The sequence below is a fragment of the Solanum pennellii genome, chromosome 6 (assembly GCF_001406875.1).
Source record: "Solanum pennellii chromosome 6, SPENNV200".
In the NCBI taxonomy this organism is placed as follows: domain Eukaryota; kingdom Viridiplantae; phylum Streptophyta; class Magnoliopsida; order Solanales; family Solanaceae; genus Solanum; species Solanum pennellii.
The window spans coordinates 48443207-48470248 of NC_028642.1; the positions used below are offsets into that span (position 1 = coordinate 48443207).

The 27042-nt window shown below is 27.6% G+C and overlaps 4 protein-coding genes and 1 non-coding gene across 5 annotated transcripts; 2 read left to right on the forward strand and 3 right to left on the reverse strand.

Annotated features, from left to right (window-relative positions):
* Nucleotides 1-1714: 1714 nt before the first annotated feature.
* LOC107021655 (uncharacterized protein At4g22758-like) lies at nt 1715-2824 on the reverse strand. The gene is made up of 2 exons (XM_015222355.2): nt 2386-2824; nt 1715-2210 (listed from the first exon to the last, which is right to left on the reverse strand). The coding sequence occupies exons 1-2, from the start codon at nt 2702-2704 to the stop codon at nt 1999-2001; spliced, it is 531 nt and encodes a 176-aa protein (XP_015077841.1). The 5' UTR covers nt 2705-2824; the 3' UTR covers nt 1715-1998.
* An 11195-nt stretch (nt 2825-14019) lies between these two features.
* Nucleotides 14020-16976, forward strand: LOC107021483 (dihydrofolate reductase-like). The gene is made up of 6 exons (XM_015222158.2): nt 14020-14265; nt 14370-14462; nt 14950-15048; nt 15722-15763; nt 15853-16084; nt 16616-16976. The coding sequence occupies exons 1-6, from the start codon at nt 14140-14142 to the stop codon at nt 16795-16797; spliced, it is 774 nt and encodes a 257-aa protein (XP_015077644.1). The 5' UTR covers nt 14020-14139; the 3' UTR covers nt 16798-16976.
* A 56-nt stretch (nt 16977-17032) lies between these two features.
* On the forward strand, nt 17033-17105 carry TRNAK-CUU. The gene has a single exon. It is a non-coding gene; the product is annotated as a tRNA-Lys (tRNA).
* Nucleotides 17106-18072: 967 nt separating this feature from the next.
* LOC107022962 (bidirectional sugar transporter SWEET1-like) lies at nt 18073-19874 on the reverse strand. Its single transcript, XM_015223521.2, has 6 exons — nt 19829-19874; nt 19670-19706; nt 19467-19562; nt 18749-19028; nt 18552-18671; nt 18073-18418 (listed from the first exon to the last, which is right to left on the reverse strand). Exons 1-6 carry the CDS (start codon nt 19872-19874, stop codon nt 18269-18271), a joined length of 729 nt encoding a protein of 242 aa, XP_015079007.1. The 3' UTR covers nt 18073-18268.
* A 1716-nt stretch (nt 19875-21590) lies between these two features.
* LOC107021502 (bidirectional sugar transporter SWEET1-like) lies at nt 21591-25813 on the reverse strand. Its single transcript, XM_015222178.2, has 6 exons — nt 25698-25813; nt 25521-25557; nt 24967-25062; nt 23455-23734; nt 22780-22899; nt 21591-21964 (listed from the first exon to the last, which is right to left on the reverse strand). Exons 1-6 carry the CDS (start codon nt 25741-25743, stop codon nt 21773-21775), a joined length of 771 nt encoding a protein of 256 aa, XP_015077664.1. The 5' UTR covers nt 25744-25813; the 3' UTR covers nt 21591-21772.
* Nucleotides 25814-27042: the final 1229 nt, after the last annotated feature.

Below are 27042 nucleotides of genomic sequence, written 5' to 3' on the forward strand. Positions count from 1 at the left end.
ATATATATATATATATATATATATATATTTATTTATTTATTTTTAACAATCAAAATAAACTTATCTAATAAAAATTATGTTTATGTTGTTTATTTTTATATCTTTTAAATAAACTTAATGAAAATAATAAATAAAAAAAAAAAATTCAAAATATATTTAATTTAGATTGATAAAATTATTTATGCTCTAAAAATTGGTTTTAAACTTAAATTCGGTCAAAAATTACGTGTCTACATTGACATCCATTTTATTGTTGTAATCGAGATCATTAATAATGACCTCAAGTTCATGAATGATGTTTTCACAAGTAGGTTCATTCAAATTCTCTGATATTGTATCCTCCAAACGAATTTTACAGTGTCGAAAATAATTTGCTATTGTCTCTTGCTGAACATTTATTGTCCAAATAGGAATTGCAAAAATTGATAGCATCCAAAACATTGATCATTGCTGGATCAGTTTGTACTTCGTAATCTTCTAATATCCTACAATAAAATTTGTTCGATAATACATCCTGAAAAGCTCTTATTAACACAATATCACAAAGTTGAAATTAGTAAGATATAGTGATTTTGATATACACGTTGTACTTTATGTATAATATTTTTTTTTATGTGAAATCGATAAATATGATACATAAATCAGTAAGATAAAATGATTTTGCTATAATCAAAATTAACCTTCATCAAATCTCAAATCATTCTTTAAATTAATAAATATTAATTTATCGATTAAATAATATCTCTATAAAATAATAAATTTCATGGTCCCACCTATACTAATTTATAGAGGTTTTACTGTATACTTTTCCACTAATCCGGAGTTGTTTGAGTTGTACAACGTTATTGAGTTGTCGTATCCTGGAGGAGACAAGTCAAGAGATATACCACTGGATCGGTGTAGGTTATGCTGCATTGGACTTGAATTTCCTTAAAGAGCGCGAGATATCTGCGCTTCAGCCTAAAAAATTATTTATTCATTTTTGACATTTTATTTTCAACTCGATATTTTATATTTGTGATATATTACACCATCAAATTTTGTTAATGGCTTTGTACACTGATAAGTAAGTTAATAGCATCGCATGAATAGAGATATTAATTAGAGTTTGTTACTTGACTTTTATATATATATATATAAAGATTATCATAAAGAGATTGTTTCACAAAAAAGTGAATCATTATAATAATGAATATATATTGTTATAGATTATCGTAGAGAGATTGTTTAAAGAAATAGTGAATTATTATAATGATGAATGTATATTGTTATAGATTAAAAAATATATATTATAAAAAGGTATTAGGCCTTTCATTTATGTCCTAAAATTGATATATTTTTTTCCTTTTTTCGAGAAGATTTACTAAACAGTTAGAAGAGTTTGAACAAGACTCTTAATTTGTATATTACTAAAAAAAATAGTTAATTACACGAAGGAAGATATAAACCTTAACCTCAATCTCAGTAACATTTGTTAAGGTTGATAAAATTAACCTTTAAAAACATTTGAGTACAACAAAAAATAATATTCGGGTGAGTATCCTTGCTATCGATACATCTACTATTGATTGTCAATAACATTGAATTTGTATATAACGAAATTGAAGATTCTGAATATCACTTGTCCATTTGGTAAATGTCAACTTGCTTGTCCAACAGCAAAACAAACAATAAAAATATATAAAATTAACACTCTACTCACAATAATAGACCATTAAACCAATTCTCAATAACACATTTTCTTTATTGAGCAAACTTGGGCTTAATTAACTTACAAAATATAAAATGTTGAGATATTTGTGAATTGTGATGAATACATATTGCATCAACTTTTACTAGTAGAGTTCAATCACATTGAAAGCTCCATCGAACATTGATAAGTCATTTTGTGCAACTTAACCAAAAACGTAAGTTGCACACAAAAACTAAAAAGAAGAAGAATCAATTACAACAAAAAGAGAAGTAATAAGTGTAAATTTTATTTGTTTAAATATATGATTAAAGCCATTGGGGGTGAAATTTTGGCCAAATACTACTTAGATTTGTCACAATTTGTATCAAGACATCCATGAACTTCGCCAAGATAAATGGAAGTTTCTCAGTGCCCTTTGTTTTGTTTTTCAATGATGAATTAAGACGGCAGTTTGATTTTCGACATAGAAAGAAACTTCGAGACACCAAATTCATCAACTTCTCCTCTAGATTTAAGCCTGTACATTCGCACCATGAAAGAAAAATAATTAGTCAAATTCAAATAAGACATTGCAGCTAGCTACACAGGTGCAATTGAATCAACTTCTTCTATAAAATTGTGTTTATATATAATTCGTTGAATCAATTAAAAAATTCATGCTCCAAAAATTTGGAAAAAAACAGAGAACTTACTCTCCAAACTAAACTGTGAGTAATGAAGCTCGTAACACCGAGAATCGCTACTAGGCAACAACGGCCGCCGCTTCTCCTTCACGTAAATCTCAATCGCAGACTTCATCAACTCCCCGACGGTGTTTTCCGGCGACATTACGACATGTACTGGCCCCACACTGTTCTGTAAATTCACTTTCACTAACAGCTTCGTTAGCTTCTGTTGCTTCTCTTCACTTATTGCAGCTGAATTTCTCTGTATTGTTACAATTTTATCACATGTTTTCGAAAGGACTTTTGAATTTGTACGTGCTTCAGCGAGTTTCGACTGAAATCTCATTTCTCAAGGAAATCGTTCAAATTAGAAAAGTTTCTTATCGCTACTAGGATTTAGTATTCATCAATTTTTATATAATGTGATTTATTTGGCTGAATGAAATTATTTTCAGTTGATAGTTAGCGGGAAGCTTCTAGGAAATTGCAGATTTCATTATTTTGTCGCCCTCAAAGATTTGCTAGATGATCATTTACCACACACTCCTCCACATAGGTCTCATGCCTTGTTTGTTGCCTATAAAAGCGGTACACATCTATTTTTATCATTATAAAAATGATTCATAATATCTTTTATATATATATATATATTCATGGTTAAAAAGATGGTTCATATATACTTTTTAATTTAATAGAAATAAAAATAAAAATTTTATTTTATTTTTATTTTTTAAATTTTATATATATATATATATTTCATATTAAAAAAATAATTTTAATTATTATTATTTGAGTTTTTTATTCTTATTTTAATTATTTCAGTTTTTAAGAAGTAAAAACATATAAAAAATAAATAAATTGTGGAATGGAAAAAAGAAAAATATAATGGAAAAATTGTAACTAGTTTTTTTAATATACTAAAAAAACATTTATATCTGTAAAAATATTGACGATATATATGATAAATTTTATGAGAAAGTGAAAAAATAAATTTAATCGCTAAAATAATAAATTCAAATTACCTATTTAATTAAATTAAAGGCGGCCAAACAAAAATATATAATACTACCCCCTCGGGATCCACATACTCAGGTATTGTCTCTGCCATGGGCGGCCATTCGCTCTTTTAATCCCCTCTTATTGGCTCGCAGCCTCAAGGGAGAATCGAACCCGTGACCTATGGCTCCTTTACATCCCTCCCAAGGAGATCGCCTCTTACCAATTGAGCTGCAAATGATTGGCATTGAATGTATTATTATTAAAGGGATAGAAATTGGCCATATAAGTTTGGAGAAAGAAAGAACACGGTCTCGTTCACAGTGCAATCCTTATTCTCTTATATTGTTTTTTTTTTTATTGTTTTTTTTTTATTTATCAAATTTAGTTACTAGTTTTTAAGATATTGAGATAGGTAATTAAATATTAGGTGTATATTATATGATTTAACATTGAATCTAGGGTACTTGGAGAGGTTAAGGTTAAGTTCTTGGCTTGAAATTTGACGAATTGGCATATAAATTATACCAAGATTTGGCGTTTGATTAGAGATATGAGTGAGTTTAGGATCTATGATATACCTATAATAATTTGAATGTCCACAAACTCGCTTACTTATGAATATTGCATCATTGGTAGATCGTGAACATTCCAAAACTTAACGAAAAGGGAAGGAACTATCTTGAGGATTCGTGACACGAGCTCGACACTTGAGGTATGTTAAGACTTTTAGACTTGTTGAAGGATGTTTTCCTAATTAAAGATTAAAAATGAAAATAGACAAAGGGGTAAGGGGGAAGGATGGTGGTCTCGTATCAATGGTGTGACGGGCATTGGTACGAGTACCGGTGTTATAAAAAGGAAAATTACTATTATAGAATGTGGATTGAAATTTGAGAATGCCAAAGCATATGGGCATTAGCTGATATATTATTGACTTGAATTCCTTGTGTGATTGTGTTTTATTTATTTCACCCGTATAGTTGTGATAATTGAGGTGGTTATGTATTATGTTCATATTGATTGATTGAGATGCATCATCATCCCCTCTATTGAAATAATATTGTGCACATGCATAGACATGAGACTGAGTATAAGTTGGGCACGTGGAGATCGTCCGTGTCGGTATATGGACCTCGCGAGTCCCCCATGGGTCATGAACTCTCGATGTATTTCCGAGGAGTATCATGTATATACGGTTGAGTGAGTACTGGGTATTCTGAGACATATCATTACATGGTATCATATTGCATTGCATTTCATCCCATCATTCATTCTTGATGATTTTATGTTTCGTTTGGTGTTTGGAAAATATTTAATGTTGATTTCCTTTATTGATGAAACTTAAATAGTAAGTGTATTATATATATATATATATATATATACTTGTATAATTCAAGAATTTATTTTCTTATATAACTCCCGTCACTACTTCTTCGTTGTCGGTCAATGAGACATACTGGGTACACGTGGTTTCGTACTCATACTACACTTGTTGCACTCTTTGTGGTGCAGAGTCGATCCCGAGTAGGAGCACATCTCGTGGAGCAAATTGAGTCCGAGCTTGAAGTTCTTGGAGTTGTGGTGAGCTGCTTGGCTGTTCCGTGGCCCACACCTCCCTCTATCTTTTATTTATTCTGTTATTAGTATTCAGACAGGATATCCTTTATGTTAGATTTGTCATTTAGTTTCAGACTTGCATCGAATTTTAGAAGCTCTTGTATTTAAGACACCAATTCTTGGGGTGATATATTTTAGCTTCCGCATTTCGTACTTATAAGGAACTCAATGTTGGAGATTCTTGCTAAGTGTTAGTCTTTTTACTCATTGGTTGGTTTAGTTGGGTTAATATGTTGGGTTGGCTTACCTATTGGTTGGAAACATAGGTGCCATCACGACTTGCAAATTTGGGTCGTGACAATATAAATATACCCCAACATGAATGTCTTTTTTAATAAATTTAATAATGATTTTTTCACTTTCATAAATATATATATATGAGAATCATTTATATAACAATAAAAATATATATGAATCACTTTTATAAATATATCAACTCTGAATAACAAAACTAAAACGCATATCACGTCATTTTCCCCTTAATCTAGTTATGAGTAATTTGAGAAAACTGTTTCAAAATATTAGATATTCATTCCATAAGAAATCAGTCTTCTACTAATTTTGATTTAAATATTAATATTAATCAAAAGCACATAAAGTATTCCTCTCCTCTATAAATATGTAAAAAACAATTGAGTGGTCTTATACACACCATACAATTTATTTTTGGAATTTTTGGTACGTTAATTTCACTTTTTAATATCATTATATTGGTACCCACATAAGTATAATTTTAACAACACTTTTCAGAATTTAAAAATGAGTTTCTTCTGGTAAAGAAACTCATGTTCTTTATGTCTATACAAATTTATGCAATTTTTCCTCCCTTTTAATTAATATGACACTTTCTGAATTTTGAATGTCAAGCAAATATTATTATTCTTAATAAATTGAAATAATAGATTTATCTCATATGACAAATCGTTTTGAAACCAAGAGTTTTCTTTAGTTCAATATTTCTTGAAATTGACATTTTAAATTCAGATAAATAATACATTGTAATTTTTAATACAATATCAATATTCTTAACTAATAAAGAGAACTATTGGCCATTTATCTTTTATTAATCACTTTTTTTTTATATTATCATTAAAAAAATCTCCCTAATTTGTGTGTCCACAAATTTGATCATCTTTTTAAAAGAAAATTTTTAATATAAATAAACTTAAAACTTAATTATATTTCTTAAATTTTTGGTGGTTCATACTCCTATTAGTCATATATTTCGTTAAAAGCATATCACCTAAATAAATAGAAATTTTAATTATCTAACTTTTTATTAGCTAATCAATTTACTTAGACCTAGGCCTTTCCTCTCTTTTTTAAGATTATATAGAGAAATATATTTTTAGACTAAGAAAATATATAAAAATGGACAGGAAAAAAAATAAAAAAAAATTACACTGCTACAAAGCCTCAAAAATTGCACCTTCACTAATAAAACATACACAATCTAAAACTTTTATATGCATAAACATATATAAAGCAAAATCTACAACCAAGTCCCTATTTTTTTATTTTTTTTTTGTTTCAGGCACCAAGTGTTTAAGTAAAAATTATATGTTAGAGCGTCAAACTATGTATTATAAAAAATTGAAATCATATTAACTACAAATCGTTCCTTTTTATGATTCGAGAGAGGGATAGTAAACTAACCAACTTTTAATCTTTAGGATCACAAACCTTCAAGTAGACCACAACAAAATGTGTAATTATTTTATAAAAGGATAAAAAATAATGTTTACATGTGAGTGAGTGTAGTGTGGATCAGGGGCGGCTCTACGGCTTTGAAAAAAAAGCAATCGCCTTAGGTCCCTAAATTTGAGGGGCCTCATTTTTAAAAAAAAATAATAGGTTATAAGTCTTTTCTTAAAAAATAGTATTGAGTATTATTTGTAGAAAATAATTTTTTTATATAAAAGAGTAAAGAAGTAATAGAAGTTTGACAAATTATGAATACTATGTCTCAAGAAAAAATCATGACTATAGTAAACTTTATAAAAATATATATTCAAATTTAAGGCCTCCATTTAATTTTAACTTTAGGCCACCAATTTACTAGAGCCGCTCCTGGTCTGGATGATGCTGTGGCTAGAGCTTTTTGAGATGTATTTATAGGCAAAGGTTAGGGTTATAGTTCAATAATTGGTCAGGATCGATCTTTTCGAAATCGAATCAAAAGATCCGTTTGAAATTGATAGTTGGAAGCCCTTACAATACATGACAACGAAATCAAAATTTTAAAGCTAAAAATGACAAGGAAAGAAATCAAAATCGAAAGGAGAAAAGATATATACTTTATTTGATACATACATCACACTTTGTGTCCTACGTATACCATGCTCTACACATGATATACCTATATGTCATTATCAGAAATGACATTATTATTTCTAGAGGGAACACATACTAAATGAAATGGTACTATAGTATTAATGTGTGGTAGGTGTAGGAGTAGTCACTTGTTCATGCTTAATTGTTTTTGTTATTTGATGATCATCTTTATGAAAAATCAGTTTATTGGTATTTTTATAGACGCAAAATGATCAAAAATATCATAGATAATTTTTTAGTAGGTTTGGGTCATGGAGTTGTGGATATGAGTTGGGGTGGGTTAGAAAAAAATTGATGAGAGATCTGATTTTATTCACATGACAAATAATAATTATTATAATAATTAAAATTGTTAGTTTTAATCATAAATATGAGCAAAAAAAGGTGGCCCAACGGATATTTTAGTCTAATAGATGATTGTAGGGTATATTTAAATCTTTTTAATAGTTTAATAAAGAGCATTTTTAGTCCTTTTCACTTTTATATATAACCCTCTAGTTGCAAGTAAAAGTTCACTAAAATTGAATATTTACATCTTACTACATATTAATCAAGTATATACACTAATAATATTAATCAAGTATGTGTATATATATATATTGTTTTTTTTAAATTATATACTTATTTATCATAATTATATTAAGCAAAGTATTTTAATGTTTAGGTCTTCATATTATACTGTTTAGCTGTTGAACTGCACTTATAAGGGTGTGTTTGGTATAAAGTTTCCCAAAAAAAAATATTATTTCTTATAGAAAAAAATAAGTTTTTTAAAAAATAGAAAACTGACATCTCTTATAATAATAATAGAATAAAGAAAGTTCCATAATTAAGTGAGGTTTCAAGTTAATTAATTGTCTCTCCTATACCCCTCTATTTTTTTCACTTGCTATATCAAACAATATAAAATACCTAAGAAATTAGAAAAGATTTCTCGTCATACTAAACACACTCCAAATGAGTACTTATTTTCTTTTAATATTAAGGAAAACGATAGATATATCAAAAACAATTTTTCTATCAGTGCATTATCATTTTCAGATCCTACTCATAAAACGACTAGCCTGGTATATTATTGTAATTTAAAAGGAAAATCAACTTTGTGAAATTATAGTGTAATTAATTTTTACCTCTAAAAAATTTACATCTATAAAAATGAATTATTCAAAAGAACGAGACAAATTTAAAATTATCTACTTATGAACTTAATTAGGATGGAGAGGGATAATTTTGTGATGATGAATTATGAATAATTAGTTTCTCATCAAGATCCATGGTAGTCTAAGCTTTTCAATCATTTATCCACTAATATTTCGGTCAAGCCGTATAAACTGCTTATACTTATGGTTTAAATAAATTATAGCAAAAATGAAATAAAGAATTTTAAGTTCTGATTCGAACTGAAAATGAAATCACGTTAAATGTATATTTACTTGATAAAGTAAAACATTTTCGATACCTTTCGTCATATTTTTGAAATATTGGTGTCTCTGCGGTCCAAAAATTAGGGTATATATGTCCTTCACTCTAACGGAAGACTAAATAGATAAATATGGATCGATCCGTTGATTCGATATTTAATAAATATCGAATCCGTGGATAAGATCATAAAACGTATGTGTCCGTCAGTATAAAGTGTAAATATGCTCACATTAATTATTTTTTATTTAAATTAATTTTTTGTATTATTAAAGTAAATCATTTAATTTGTTACAAACAATATTTTTATTAATGGAGGAACAATTACCACAAAAACTCTCCACATTCTTTTTATTACCCATAACTTACACCTCTTTTATTTTTATTTTTAATAATATTCCTATTTTCGTATTTTTCATATAACCTTCAAATTTTAATTTGTAAATTTATGATGTGTTGTGATATTTTCAATTTTATCTATACAAATTCATATTTAATTTCATGAAGTTCATTTAAGATTATCTTTTCTTAATTTGTCATATTGAATTGTGAATTAAATTTATTGAATTAAAAATCACAATAAATTAAGGAGAAAATCACTTATAATAATAGTGGAACATTCTGAGTCACAACTTCTAAAAATAGTTATACTCCTAACTAAGACATAATTATACTTAATATGTGAATCACATCAAATATCTTTAACAAAAAGAGACATTTTTTCTGACTAAATGATAATTTGTGTTTGAATGGCACATATCATATATTTATATTAATTCAAAATAAGTATAAAGTACAAAAGTTTCTTATATTTGAGAGCTTATTATATCATATTGCGAAAGTTTTTTTAATTATAAAAATATCAAATATTTTATTGCTCTTATTTACGTTTATTGATTATTCTATACATTCTAAACAATATATTACTTAAATAGAAAGAATGTATTTGAAAAGAGATATAAATGTATTCTGAGAGAGGATAAGAATATATTTCAAAGAGATTTTTATAATTTTTTTAAATGATAGGAAATTTTATAAATTATGATATATATTTTGATATTTTCTTTTCCTTAAAATTAATACCTGGTATTTGCAAAGGCCTAGTGGTTGTTGAGAGTTCCGTGTTCACCTACCAGCCAATTGTATTACCTAAAAATAGATTCCTCTTTACATTTTTGGTCTACTTTGTCTAGGGCTAAGGTGCAAAATTAAAATGATATAATTTTAAAAATTTTAATTTTAATATATAATATCTTTATACCGTTATAAATAACTAGCTAACAAATTAATATTATCAAACTAAATTAAAAATAAGAACAAACAAAGAGAGAATATAATAATATATTCCAGTTTTTTCCTATGTCTATGTGAAAAACACAATGGCTATTTATAGTCAATAGGAAAATATAAACTAACACTTGGTCATTGATAAACTATCCATTTGGCCAAGTGATTATACCTCAAACATGGGTGACCCCACACAGGGATGGAGCTATATTGTATTAAGGAGCTTCATCCGAACCCCCTTCGGCGGAAAATTATATTATTTATGCATGGTTAAATAAGTTTATATGTATATATATAATAGATGTCGAACCCCCTTCAGCTATCTATTTCTACAGATTATGAACACTTTATTGAAAATTCTGACTCCACCTCTAACCCCACATGTCATCATGTTGATAAAACAAATGATGACTCTTAAAGGATGATCCACATGACATCCATTTAGTTTTACAATGTAAACCTATTTATTCATGCTTTTAGTAACTTTTAGTAAATTTATATATTTACTTATAAGCTCTTCGATCTACGAAAGTATCGAGTTTAAATAACTCTGATATGTTAGAGATGCATCTTCACCTACGGGCTTTAATTATGTCAAAGTGAGTAGTTAGGTTCTTGAGTAGTTAGATAAATATACTCTTCAACTTTCAACTTAATTCACCATATTTGTGAGGCAAGTGTCTTTGTGGGTGACTGGAAGAGATTATAGAAGCAAAAAATAATGCTACCAAGAAATTGTCTATTTTCACCCAAATTTAAACCGTAATTGTTACATTTGTAAGTTTATACGATGTAAATTATTTTGACCTCGATAAACAAGTCACTCTATGACAATTCACATTTGATCTTTTTTTTTTAAAAAAAAATGTTCTTATTCTTTCTTATTTAATTACTTACTCAAAGTACTATTTTAATAATATTAATATTAGTATTATTTTACCATAATTATACTAGGCGCAGAATACACACATACGTGTTAAAAAAATGAGTAAATATAAATATTTAAACTCATACATGGTGTCATATTTCATCATATACAAATTTCATAGATATTTGACCATATTTATACAATGTTTGGTTTTATTATCACATAAACAACTAAGCATATTGCAACTCATCCACAGCAGTTGATGTTTTCTTGTCACGATAAATGAAGTATAAAATCAGCTGCACTACTCCTAAAATCAAGCCAATACATGTTGAGATCTGCAAAGTACAAACAAATTAATTTTATGAATTTCATCGTTAAATATATATTTTATAATATCATCACTAAATAGAAATAACTAGGACTTTTGATATTTTTAGTAAATACTCCAATAAATAGATCCTAGCATGCCATAGATAAACCAACTAGTGCAAGATACCACGACAGCAAATGACAGGAAGAAAGGCATGTACTCCACGCTTTTGGTCCTAATTACTAGTCTCTGCACAGATTTATCATTTCAATTGAAGGTGCGTATAATATATCAAAATGACATAATATATAAATACATTTTTAATTTGAATTCAGCTGATATTTATAATCTTTAATTTTGTGTAGATACTTAAACAAGTAGACACATGTTTGCCATATGGTATAATATGCGACATATTACACAAAATTGCCATGTAGGGAGAATGTGTCACTATCTGTTCAATTATATACGAGTTTCAGGGGTGGCTCGACGTGATTGGGGGCCTAAAGCGTAATTTTAATTTGAGGCCTAAATATAAACAAACTTTATATACGTATTTATTCAAAATTTATTTTTCTTACATTATTTAGATAAAAGTTATTAGTATTTTAATATTATTTTTTCAATTATTAGTTTTAGGTAAGATTTTATCAACTTAACATTGAAAAACATCCTTTCAGTAGTACAATTATTATATGAATTGTTAACATAATTCTATAAGTAATAAATTGATAAATATTAAATAAAGATAAGAGTTAAAACCATATAATTTGACGCAAGAAGTTGATGACTTGGTCTATCCCATTTTAATATGCTTGTAGTAATGTTTGAAACAAAAATTTAAAAAGAAATAAAAAAGAATTTGTAACTCACTTTGTTCAACACTTTTCACTATTAATTCTTATTAATGGTTAAAGTGAGTAAAAAAATATATATTTTAAAAATTTATACTTTTTATCATTAATAATTATTTTTTTATGTAAAATTTTTAACACATAATTTATTCATTCTTGATAAATTTGGGGGCCCAGCAAAAGCCTTGTTCTCAAAGGCATAGAGCCGGCACTGACAAATTCAAGCGTCTACTTATGTATATTACTAAAGTTAAAAGGTTATAATTCTCAGTTAAAGTCAAGCTATGTAAAAATCATATTTATATATTATAAAATTAGAAAATACCGAGAGTACTTACAATATTAGAGAGAGGAGATGCATACATGACGTCGGATGCGTTGATTGTTGCTACAAGAATATTATTTGATGTTATAAATGGCAGACGATACCTATAATTCAGTCAATCATTAAATCAGTAACTTTTATAATTATACTTTTACACTAAGTGTATGATGTTATAAATGCGGTTGCTTTTCGGACATGAGTGTATGGTGCATTTTATATTCACAATTAAGAATTTCGATCAAACATAATTTTGATAGCTTTTGATGTATTGTCATTCGAATTAAAAGTTTGCTTTCTCTCACTTTGAGAATTAGTTGAATGGGAGACTGGAACTGTTAAACCTAAGGTTGAACATATTACTGTTCAAACACAATTTTTTTTTTACCTTTGATTTTGATTTAATCAATAGCTATCGATTTTAAAATTTTAATTTCAATTTTTCGATTAGTGTTGCACTACTTTATTTTGGTAAGACCGAAAAATCGAATTTGAATTCACTACACTACATTTAACAAATATTTCATTTATTTTGTACCTAATTATCTCCATTCCCTTCAATTCGTATATTTACGGATCTTACTATATTTTTCACAACGGATATATCTATTAATATGTGGCATTCAGATGTATCTATCGACGATACATGTTAGTTAGATACGAAATATTAAATTTATTTAATTGAAGGTTATAACTAACAACCCCAAGTTAAAAGGAGAAAACCACACCTATAAGCTATAACAATTATAGAATATTTTGAATTACAACTTAAGATCTTTTTTTAATTGTCAAAGTCATATTTTTGTTCATTTTACATAGTTTTAAGGGTATTTTTTTTTTATTTGTCTATTTACTGAATTTTTTTTAAAAAAAAACAAATCAAAAAGTAATAGAAAGAAAAAAAATAAAGAAAAACTTAAATGAAAAATAACACGTTGTCACGTAATAATTGATACATGATACTATATTTACTTCTAAAATTAAGGATGAATCAAAAAATAAGTAATAAAAATACCAATTTAAAATTATTTAGGAAATAATAAAACGTATGCATAATAATGTTCTTCTAAATAAGCATAATACATATATTGGACCGTAAACTAGGTTTCAAATTTTAATTTTGACCTTCAACTTTCACAATGAACAAACATGCACTTTAACTATTCAACTTTTAAATAAATAAACACATGAGTTCTACATGGCAAAATATACTTAGAATATCACGTAGGACGAAAAATAACATATAAAATATGTATGTCTATTTGTTCAACTTTATATAAGTTTAAGTAACTACTTGTGCACATAAAATTAAAAAACATGAATATGATTCAAAATCAAATTAAAAGGCATATTTATACACTTCTAAATATTTGAGACAACTTTAAGAGTTGCATTACACTTGATAGTTGCAAAGGCCCAGTGGCCGTTGAGAGTCACGTGTTCACCTGCCAGCCACTCTTATTACCTAACTCTCCCAATAATACATAGATCCCACTTTACATTTTTAGTTTACTCGCGAAGAATTGAATTTATAATTTAAATTTTATAATTTTTATAAATACATTAATTAATAATTTATTCATGTTTATTGTAACTTTTATATAAATTTATAACATTTATATCAAAAGTATTGAGTTTAAATAAATTTGATACGTCAGAAATACTATTGGCTTTAATTATTTCAAAGTGAGTAGTTGGATTTTTGAGTATTTCGATATATATACACTACTCTTCAATTTTCAACTAAATTCACCACATTTATTAGAGGATGGAAGAGATAATACAAGAAAAAAAGATGAAGATTCTTTGTTTGCATGGATTTAGAACTAGTGGAAATTTCTTAAAAAAACAATTAAGCAAATGGGATCCTTCTATTTTTGCTAATTTTGAAATGGTATGATGTTACATATTTATATTTAATTTATTTTATTTTTCTTTGTACATTATGTAACAGATCAAAGTTAATTTTTGAAATTATAAATGAATATACATTGGCAGGATTTTCCAGATGGAATATTTGCAGCAAAGGGTAAATCAGACATTGAGGGGATATTTCCACCACCATATTTTGAGTGGTTCCAGTATAATGAGGTAAATACATACCTCAACGTGTAGCTAAATAACAAAAATTTCATGCTAATTTCATTTAGCTATGGATTATAGTTATAAGAAGATTCGATAGCATTTTAGCAGCGATGTACAAGTAATGTTGAAATTGCTTCCATATTTAGGCTCGAACCCAAGACCTATGGTTAAGGGTGGAGCCACAGGTGAAATCAGGATTAAAGTTTGGAGGTCCTAAAAGAGAAAATTTCAAATCCACAAGTACTCTAGCTGAAAAGTATTTTCACAATCCATTTTTTTTTTATCACTGGACCGGATCCACAAGTTAAATAGATATGTATATTTATTTAATTTTTTAATATAAATGCAAAATTTACAAAAAGCTATCAGGTTCGTCCGAAATCCATAAACCTCTACCTAACTCCTCCTTTAAGTGGAGCAATCACACTACTACATCACAACCGAGATTAACATCTCAATCAATTTTTACTAACAATGATTTAACTCCTCTCAGGATTTCACAGAATATGAGAACTTAGAAGAATGCATTTCGTACTTGTGTGAGTATATAACAAGCAAAGGGCCTTTTGATGGTCTTCTCGGATTCTCCCAGGTTTGTTCACTTTCTTTTACACCTGATAAGGTAGATATTGAATATAGAATTTTTAAATTATGATTCAGTTATTCGGTAATTAATAAATTAAATTTTGATTCGGTATGATATTCAATAATACTAAATTGAAGTTGTAGCCAAGTGTATTACAGATTTAGTACTATCGCTCCAATATTTTTATTTTTGATGTAGAGACACATTGTAATAGAAGATCAACAAGTAAAAACACATCAAGAAAAATAAATTGACACAACTAAAATGTTTAATCTTTAACTTACTCTTTGGACTTGTACTAATGAGTAATGAACCTATTGATATATGATTTTCATTAAGTAAATAATTCGATAGTCTGGAAATCCTAAATAGCAAAGCACTACATCAAAAATAATTATTAGCAGCAATTAATTCGCAAATGCTGCTAAATATGTATTTTTAGCGGTAATTAACACTCTTTGTATATGTCCCTAAAGCATTTAACAACATTGGTTCTGATGACACTTAAGTAATGCCGGTAAAGACTTTAGCATTATTTATTAATGAAAATATTTAAAGCCGCTAAATGTTATTTTTGTTATATTGAATTGTACTAATATTTCAAATCAAATCCAAACCTGATCATCTAATTTTAAAATTTCTCACAAATATCAAATTACTGAATAATCCATTGGTGCAGGGAGCAACTTTATCAGGCCTTTTACTAGGGTACATGGAGCAGGTAATTTTGCAATCACCTCAACTCTTAGCCAAAATTACTTCATAATTTTCAATATAATTTGGGAAATTTAGATATTTTTATTTATACAGGGGAAGATTCTGAAAGAGCATCCACCAATGAAATTATTAGTATCAATATCAGGTGCCAAATTTAGGGACCCAAATATTTGTAACATTGCATACAAAGATATGATGAAGGTTAAATCAGTTCATTTTATTGGAGAGAAAGATTGGCTCAAACTTCCTTCACAAGAACTTACAACAGCTTTTGAGAATCCTATCATCATAAGGCATCCTCAAGGCCACACTGTGCCAAGACTAGGCAAGTGAAATTACAAATTTGTCTTGTCTTTTTATTTACTAAAAATTTTACAAGTCGACATGAAGTATTTGGAAATTGAGAAAAATAAAGAAATTAAAATAGTTGAATAGTTCCATTGAACGAAAAGGGGATGAGTGGTCTTTTTATATGATTTTTGGGTAATCTTTTTTCTTGAGTTAATTTTTGGTTGATTCTATCTCAACATTTATATGTTCACGCTTTAGATGTTCTAGCCCTAGACGTAAGCTGAGGTGTTAATTAAGAGACACAATTCATTTGAATTGATGAATGCAAAATTCATTTTCTTACAATTACTAGCAAGGAACTAAAATTGGCATGAGTAGGATGCTTAGATGATACGCACCTTTAACTGAACTGAGGTTGTGAATTTCAGTCACAAAAAAAAAACAAAAAAGGTGAAAACTCGTAGAAAGGGGTAAAAAGAAACTAAAAATCAATAAGATTAGAAAAAAAATCTATCTGTTTTTTATAAAGTGTGCATAATTTATATTACAATTTGATATAAAACAGATGAAGCAGCTGCGGAGACATTGAAAACTTGGGCAAGGGAAATTGCCTTATCTTCCAATGAGAGTTGTGTTGGTGGAGGACCAAATGAAGCCTGCAAACATGTTAACATTGAAAATGGTGTGGAAGAAGGCAAAAAACTAGAGAAGCCTAATGAAGTAGAGATCCAAAAGGCTCAAGAATAATAAAATTTGAAATTGTCAAAAGCTCTTCTCTATTGTATTCTATTTTTGCATTACAAATTGTCAAGTACTCCTCTCAAGCTAGTTTAATATAAATATATTATGCATGTACAGACTTAACCTAGTATGTACCTATTTAATTTTCTGATCAATTCTCTAATGTATCATAACTAGTGGTGCAATGTGTTTTCTCCCAATTTTTGTTTTTATAATAGACATTGGTAAAATATGACCAGTAGCCCGTCTAGCTCAGTTGGTAGAGCGCAAGGCTCTTAACCTTGTGGTCGTGGGTTCGAGCCCCACGGTGGGCGTTTAGTTTCTTTTTTTTCCGTGGTCACTTCTCTTGTTCGAATATATATATATTAACAGATATTGGTAGTTGTCCGACTTTCTTTTTGATGTTGTGATCATATAAAAACATAAACTTTGAGGCTCAATAGTTAAATACATCATAAATATCATACCGCGAATAGGATGTGAAATTAATACAATGGATTAAAAAACATCAAACTTCTCTTATTCGAAAGAATTAGAACACATCCAAATGGTACCAGCCGTACGTAAAAATAGAAGGATTTGACAGAAATATGTAAATTGTCTCTCCTAAAAAGATTATTTCGGAATAATTAGGAAAGCTACACCAACAACGAGCAGAAGCAAAGTTATGAGATACCTAAAAAAAGCCCGACCAAACCACTCTAGCAAGTTTATGTCCACTGAAAAAATATAAAGTTAAATGTTTTGATTTTTCATTTTCCAAATTAAGAGTTTTCTTTTTTATCATACTACCCTTAGTATTAAATAAGAATATAGTAATAGTGGTCAAATTCAAATTTTAAAGGCAACATTTTTTTGTCCTATAGAAACTCGCTGGGATTTGATGTTCTATTAATACGTTTTAAGATAGCTAAATATAGCTTCAAGGTAATTTTGCAGGCAACTCATTACTTAAAAACTAAAGATTGACATTGTTCTTTGAAGAACAATATAAATAGCAAAACGTCAAACTGAATAATTTAGCTAGCAAAGTCAACGAAAACAAAAAAAAAACTGGACTTGTTGTAGCACAAATTCAGAAGATCATATTTAACTATTAAATATATCTAGTGAGCATACTAAATATTTCGATATTATATGTGTGATTGGGGTCACGTGGATCTTTTATTTTATTTTTAATTTTCATATAGAAAGGTAAAATTTTTAACAAGTTATTATATACTATAAAAGTAGTTGAATAGTATCAATGAATAAATGCATAGTTATTTCCTTATCAATTTACAACAACAAATACGTAAAGCAGAAGATTATGCTTTTATGCTCTTACAATACTGTCTACGCACATGAAAATGCCAATATAATAGATCTAAATAAACTGTTTCTGAACAAAAATCATCAATTTTTGAGTTGCCATGAACTTGGTCCTCCGTTTTAACTTGTCTAGACTTTCACATATGGACATTCATGTATTGACTCATCATGGTAAATACGGCTTAACGTCATTGTCCATATTCTTCTGAGACTCTTCAACAGCAAATGTCTTCTTATTTAAAATTCTCTTGTCACAGTAACTGAAATATAAGACCAATTGCACTATTCCTAAAGTCAACCCAACACCTGTTGAAATCTGCATAGTAACAAAATTCACTACTTACTACTACTAGTAATTCATAATTCTTATTGATATGAGTTTCAATCTGCTTGACTCATCTAAACTTTCATTACTTATATTCTCAACATCATGCGAAAGAAGTACTTACACCAATATATGGGTCCATTCCTAGTATGGCATAGATAAACCAGCTAGTGCAAGATAGGATTGCGGCAAATGATAAGAGAAATGGCATGTACTCCACGCTTTTGGTCGTGATCACTAGTCTCTGAATAAAAATTAAAAATATGTGTATAATATACCAAAAATATGTGATTATATCGAGGAGTATTTGAGAGTACTTACGATAATAGACAGAGGAGCAGCATACATAACGATAGAGAAAACCGTGGAAGCAATGCCACAAAAGAGCTTTCTATTTTTTCCATGAAAAAAAAGCACTGAGATAACAGCAGCTGCAGCAAAAGCAACGACGACTAATACAAATATTGCGAAGATTTTTCTCTTTTGCTGATTGGGCGCATATAATAAAAATATAAGCACATATATTAACTCAATTGCAGCTCCAGTCCCGTTGATTGTTACGACCAGAATATTGTTTGATGTTACAAATGGCAGACCATACCTGCTAATTCATTTATTCATTCATTAAATCAATAACTTTATTAAAAAAAATAAGGGATAATGCACAAGTACCCCCTCAACCTATGCGCGAAATCAAAGAGACACACATATACTATACTAAGGTCCTATTACCTCTCTAAGCTTATTTTATTAATAATTTTCTACGCCTTTTCGACCTACGTGACACTATCTTGTGGGCTCAACGTTGATTGACTTTTTTTTCTTCAAGTTAGTGCCACATAGGCCGAAAAGGGGTAGCAAATTACTTATAAAATAAGTTCAGGGGTAATAGAATCTTAGTATAGTATAAGTGTGTCTCTGAGATTTCGGGCATAGGTTGAGGGGGTATTTGTGCATTTTCCCAAAAATTAATAATCAAAGTCCATTTCGATGCATCAAAATTTGAAAAGAAATTTGCTGCATGAGTATAGATAGTTACCATGCACTAATTAAGCAGTTCAAAAATGCCATAACATAAGGTATGCCAGAGAATTGTTCCGTTGATTTGTTCTTGATGATCCTCTTGAATGTATGCCTAAATTCAATCAAATAAAATATATTAAAAATTAAAATGATTTATATTATTAATGTGTATAAATTATAATAGAAATTCTGATCGTGTTTGTTAAGAAATATACTTACGTGGGTACCAAAAAGAGAAAGAGAGTGGCAACATTTCCTGTTAATTAGCAGAAAAAAAAGAAGAGAAACTCAACCAAAAATTAATTAATTAATTCAAGAGAAAAATATACAAAGCAAATAAAATATGGAAATGAATTAATTAAAGTGAAATTAACTCACCAAGAATCCCAAAAACAAATTGTATAGTGTGTACAAGACCCCTCATATTGTTGATTACTCTACAAGCTATGAGCAAGTTAGTTGAATATAAAGAGGAGATGATATTTTAATTCAAAATAAATAGGAGTAATTAAATCAAGAATATGGAGTACTTAAAAAGGGAAAATTCTCACTAATAACTATTCATAAATATAGAGGAAAACTGCATGGCTTATTATAATGATATCATCGTGATCACTCGTGACTAGAAAAGTAAAAAGCTTTAACTTTGAAATATGATATTTATATCCTTCCCTTTTGGGTCCGTATAAGTAAATACTTAAATTTGTAACATATAAACATACACGTCCTACTTGACATCTAATTAGGTGACAATTCATATCCTACAAGACATCTAATGTGGCCTGCTACATGTATTATGTCACGTCAGACGCATGTGTCTATTTGTTCAACTTTATACAAGTTTTAATATTTATTTGTGCTCATCCAAAATTAGAAAGCATAAGACCAAATTAAATGAGCATATTTACGTATTAAGTCAAAAGCAAATAACCTAAGTAAAGAAGGAAAGCTCATGCTGTACAAGGGAATGGTAAATGGAAATGATGAGTTTCAATATGAAGAATTAGAGTCGAAGGATAAATAAAACATGAAAAATTGTTCAAATTTTCATATTCTAATGATCGATAATTTGGGGTTTCAATCATTCATAAAATAACAACAAATAATCCATAGCATTATTGAGCCAAACTATGATAAAAAATAGAGTCAAACTATATAATATATAATAAAAATCAGAAAAATAAAATAGGAAAAAGAACGAACCTTTATTGAGCCAAGATTTTCTAAACAAAGCCTATAAAATCAGATATGTGTTGCTGAAAAATCGAATTACGTCAACGTGATGAAAGTTCCTCGATCGTTTAAAATAATATAACAATAGTATTTTTTTTCCTTCTTTTTTCGTGTATAAGTTATGATATGGCTGAAGATTCATTCATATGGGAAACCTAAAGGGTTTTGTTTTGAAAATATTTAGAGGGAATTAGTTTTAGATTAGGGGGGAATTAGTTTTAGATTAGGACTTCTTCGCCTCCATTTCTGTTTGTTTATTTATTTTAGTCTTTTTAAAAATATATATAAAATATAATATACTATAATAATATTAGCTAACTATTTTCTTTTTAAAAAATAAAGTTAATAACTAGACTAAAAAAATTGTTACTTAGAAAATGCGAAATTACTAGCTTTATTTAGGAGAGAGAAGGCTACGTATCTCTAAACTTCTACTAAAATTAAAAAAAAAAAAATTATGTAATATTTAAAAAAAGAAGGGAAAATTAGAGAATACTAAACTTATAGTTGTGTATTTAAGTTATTTTTCCACTCTTTTTTAAATTATAAAAAAATACCTTATATTTAGCAGAATACGGATACATCCGATACATCACGTTCCAGTTTCGAATATATCTCGATAATCGTATCTCAATTTTAAATACATTACTCAACGTCCGATGCATCGCTTAAAGTACCCGATCAATGTATCGCGTTAAGTGATGTATACCAAGACAAAACTTTTTATAATTTTCTCAAATAGTAGAAATTTTAGAAAATATGATAAAATAAGCTGATCAATATCCGAAGCTTCTTCATCAAAAGTGCAGACCAGATCATGAAATGTGTTAAGAAATTCATGGAATACATATAAATATTTATAACCATAAACATTAAATAATCTTCAATGTAAGCAATCACACAGTGCGAACGTAATGCATAATCATACATATTTCATTTAGATATCTAATCATTGTTGACATACTTTTATGCTTTTACAATATGATATTATTCGAGTACATCAAAATGTTTATAAAATCTAAAGAGAGAGATTTTACACAAAAATCACCAAGTTTTGAGTTGCATATTGAACTTGATTTGATAACTTGTCTAGACTTGCTCATGAAAATTTGATTGCTTCTCATCATTGTAACACTTAACATTATTGCTATAGTCATTGCCCATGTTCTGTAGGGACTCATCAGTAGCAGATGTCTTCTTATTTAATATTTTTTTGTCACAGTAAATAAAATATAAGATTAACTGCACTATTCCTAAAGCCAAGCCAACACCTGTTGAAATCTGCAAAGAACAAAATTATTAATTAATACAAGTAATTCACAAATGTCCCACATATTAATTAATGCTGGTAGAGTGATAGTTAGGCGTGTATATGGCCGGATTTGAGTTGAGTCATGACAGGTCTAATTTTACTTTGAATTTAAATGAGTTGGACTAACAATTGGGATTTGATCGATTTAATCTAAATAATTTTAAAATATTGTTATTTATCTTTTATAACCACATTGTCGTTATAGAAAACGAAATTCACTGGAAGCAATGATAAATAAATACAAATAAAATTCGAATTTCAACTTAAGAAAATTTAGAATTTTTTTACGAATTGATAGATAAATTCAAAAAAATATTAAATAGATAGTAATTCATACCTTCGATATGAGAACATACATTACACTAATGCAAATAAAGAGACTTGAAACAAATCTAAATTGAACTCAATTGAAGATTTTTATAAACACTACGACAAAAACAACTTTTAGTGGTATTAAATATTGACATTAGTAAAGAATGCTAAAGTCTTTACCGCATTAGTTAAGTGTCATTAGAACCAACGTCGCTAAAGGCTTTAGGGACACATACAAAGAGTAACAACTGTCGCTAAAAATACATATTTAGCGACAATTAAAAATTAAATACAGCTAATAATTATTTTTGTTATAGTAAAAATGAATTAAGACTTGAATAATTTGAAATTGATCTAATTCGAATTACTTTGAACACAATCTATAAGATTTTGATAAATTAAGCAAATTATGTATATTTGATTCAATTTTTAACATACGATAAATATGAGAGAGACTAAGCACAATACTTACGCCAACAAATGGATCCATTCCAAGCATGGCATAGGTAAACCAGCAGCTGCAAGATACCACAACAGCAAATGACAGGAAGAATGGCATATACTCCACACTCTTGGTTTTTATTACTAGTCTCTGCACAAATCAATCTTTCATTCATAAGTACTCTTCAACGAAATTAACCAGAGGGAATTGCTCGTATGATAAAATATTTTTTATTTATAGTTTTAAGATTGTGAGATTAAATCAAACAGAGCATAAAAATTGTACAGATTAACAAATATTAATCATTGTTGAATCCATAACTAAAAAAATACAATAAATCAAATAATGAAAGCATAAATATTGGATCCATCTAGTTTAAACCTTGAATCTATCTAGCGGTTAGAGGTGAATTTAGGATTTGAAATTTATATGGTGAAAAGGAATCATTGCATAATATATATACTTCTTTTGTTTAAAACGTTTGTCAATTCTACTTTTCTTTTTAGTTTGTTAAAATCTTTCGTTTGTTTTTTGTAAACTTTAGAACTTTTTCACATATGTTATAAGATTACAAGATTAAATGACATTTTAATATTTTACATAATTTTAGTTCAAGATCAAAAGTTTTCTTTACATACTTAAATACCGTATCAAATAACAATTAGATAAATAAATTGAAATAAAAAGATTATCGAGAGAGCTTACAATGATAGACATAGGAGATGCATACATAACGATGGAGAATATGGTAGCAGCCGTACCACAGAAGAGTTGCCTATTTTTTCCATGAAAAGCAAGTACCGAAATAACCGCTGCGATAGCAAATGCGACTATAACTAATATCAACATTGCTAATGTTTTTCCCTTTTGTTTATTGGGTGCATATAAGAAAAAAATCAACACGTATATCAACTCAATTGCAGCTCCAGCTCCATTTATTGTTGCTATTAGAATATTGTTTGATGATATAAATGGCAAACCATACCTATTCATTCAATCAATAACTATATCAATAAACTTTGACACAATAATTACGATAAAAAAACTCTAATTTAAACTGTGAAAAGTCAAGTTATTATGTAGCCTAAATTAACATATGGATAATCTATGTTAAATTTTTCTTTTTTCAAAAAAAACATATTCATTCATTAAATCAATAACTTTATCAGTAAATTTTGACACAATAATTATGATGAAAAATTCTAATTTAATCTATGAAAAGTTAAGCTAGTATGTAGCCGAAATTGACATATGAAAAATCAATGTTAAAGTATTTTTTGGAAAAAACATATTCATTTATTAAATCAATAACTTTATCAGTAAACTTTTGACACAATAATTACAATGAAAAATTCCAATTTAATCTATGAAAAGTTAAAGCTAATATGTAGCCTAAATTGAGATATGAAAAATCCATGTTAAAGTATTTTTTGAAATTCATCAAATCAATAACTTTATCAGTAAACTTTGACACAATAATTACAATGAGAAATTATAATTTAATCTATGAAAAGTTAAGCTAATATGTAGCCTAAATTGACATATGAAAAATCTATGTTAAAGTTTTTTTTTTGAAAGAAACATATTCATTCATTAAATCAATAATTTTATCAGTAAACTTTAATACAATAATTACGATGAAAAAATCTAATTTAATCTATGAAAAGTTAAGCTGATATGTAGCCTAAATTGACATATACAAAATCTATGTTAAAATATTTTTTGAAAATACATATTATTTATTTTATATATTATATATGATAATACTAAAAATAATAAAGTTTTATTTGGAACTAAAATAGGAGTATTATAAAATAAAACAGCTAAAACTTGTAATAAAAAATGAAAAAGTTTAGGTATAAACCACATCTTAACCTATTTTATCTCAAATACGTTTCTGAACAAATATTATATATGACACATAGTGCATGATTACACGATTGGTTATTATATGACAAATGACTTTGACAAAAGATAAAACATTTTTTAATACTATATAAAAATTAATATTTACCTATATTCTATTATTTGAGAATTTTTAAAAATTTAAAATTTACTTTAAGCTTTTACATTTTATAAAAACGTCTTATATATTTCTTAATTTCAACTTGATAAGTTCGAGAAACACACCATAGAAGCATTTGTTCAACTTATGTGTTATTTTTTCTTTTTATGATGTGTTTTTATTGTAATGATATTTGGAGCATAGATAACTACCATGCAGAAAGCAAGCAGTTGAGAAATGTCATAACATAAGGTACTCCAGAGAACTGTTCTGTTGATTTGTTCTCGATAATCCTCTTGAATGTAAACCTAAATTCAATAAAACAAAACTATATTAAATCTATTTATATTATCAGTGTACATAAATTATAATCGAGTAATATTAATTTATCATTTGAATGAATATCTAATTTCTCAAAAAAAGATCTATAGTCAAGTATAAAATAATTTAGATAAAAATATAACGATGAGTTTTTTTTTGTTTTTTTTAAAAAAAGTGACTGGCAAAAAATATAAGAGATAAATTGACTAATTCTCTTGAATTAGAAAATTAAATCATTGATCAATAAAAATAAATACAGAAAACAAGAATTTTAAATTTATAATATACCAATCTAACTAGATTAAAGTGTTAGTTTTGGCAAATAATACTGAAGTAAAAAAAAATAAATCTTGATTTAAAAATGGTTTTTCATTATAGATAAATCAACTATTTCAATTGAAAATAAAATAAAACTCTAAGGAGTATATTTGAGAATTATGCTTACGTGGGTACCAAGAAGAGGAAAAGAGTAGCGGCATTTCCTGTTAATTAGTATAGGAAAAAAAAGAGAAGCAAATGAGAAGAAAAACTCAACCAGAAATTAATTAATTAACTAAAGAAAAAAATATACAAAATAAATTTAACATATGAAAATAAATAAACTAAAGTGAAATAAACTCACCAACAATCCCAAAAATAAATTGTATAGTATGTACAAGACCACCCATGTTGTTGTGTTCTCTATATATTAGTTAGTTCTTTAGTCCATGAACTTGTTCAATATATATAGAGGAAAAGAGTACTCTATGTGCTTTAAATAATATTATAGTCATATAAATAACGGAAAAGGGTCTGAAATACCTTTTAAGTATTGGAAATGGTATAAAATTATTCTTCATCCACCTATTAGCTCCAAAATACCCTTTCCACTCACCTATTGAGTCCAAAATATCCTTGTCATCCACGTTTGGGTTCAAAATTGACCACTTATTTAACGGCTTTATATTTAAACTATTTAAATATTTTTTTAAAATGTGTGGCGCTCAACAATTTGTTATAATTTATAAATCAATCCACTACCCATCCATTACTAATTAAATCCTCCAAATTAATAAACCCGTCACATTATTAATGCAACAACAAAAAAGCTACTGCCAATTGAGTGTTTTTAAAAATTTGAGGCAAAAATATTTACAGAAGTAAATTATAATACATTCAAGTATCTAAATAAAAATTACTGATAAACTTAAAAGTCTAATTATGTTCATCTTAATTATTCTTACGTCTCAATTATGTGATTTACTTCATATGTAACTTTTTTTTAAATAATATATTAAAGGTTTTAAAAGAAATCATAAATATTTATAAAATTATATTTAAAAAAGGTGCATGAATTAATTCGGGATGTATTACTTCTTTACCTTAATCATAAATTTCTAATTCAATCTTGAAAGAGAATCCTATCAAAAGTGTTCTCCTAAATAAGCGGCTCAACCTAAATTTAATTGGGGTTTCGATTCGGACTCGAATAATTTTAGATGTAATTTTCAGGAATCTATAATTTTATCGTATTTTAGTATTGTTTATGGCGATTTTAATATGATAATTAGATTATTAATTGGGTGGAGTTTAGTTAGTAATGAGCGGGTAGTGGGTTTGGTTTATAAATTATATTAATAAATTAAATTATAAACAATAGTTGAACGCCAAATATTTTTAAAAATATTTAAAGAGTTTAATTTTTAGACAATGAAGAAGTGGTTAATTTTAAATCCAAAGGTGAATGACAGGAGTATTTTGGATCTTAGTGGGTGAGAAGGGCATTTGATAAATAATAATTTTAAACCATTTTTAATACTTTAAGAATATATTAAACTCTTTTCCGAATAAATAATTAAAGAATCCAAGAAAATGGAGTACTGACCAATAATTATTCAAAAGTATATCAGAGGAAGACGATAGATGCATGTGTTACTATAAAGATGTGATCATGGTCATACACGACTAAAAAAGCGCACACAGAAAAA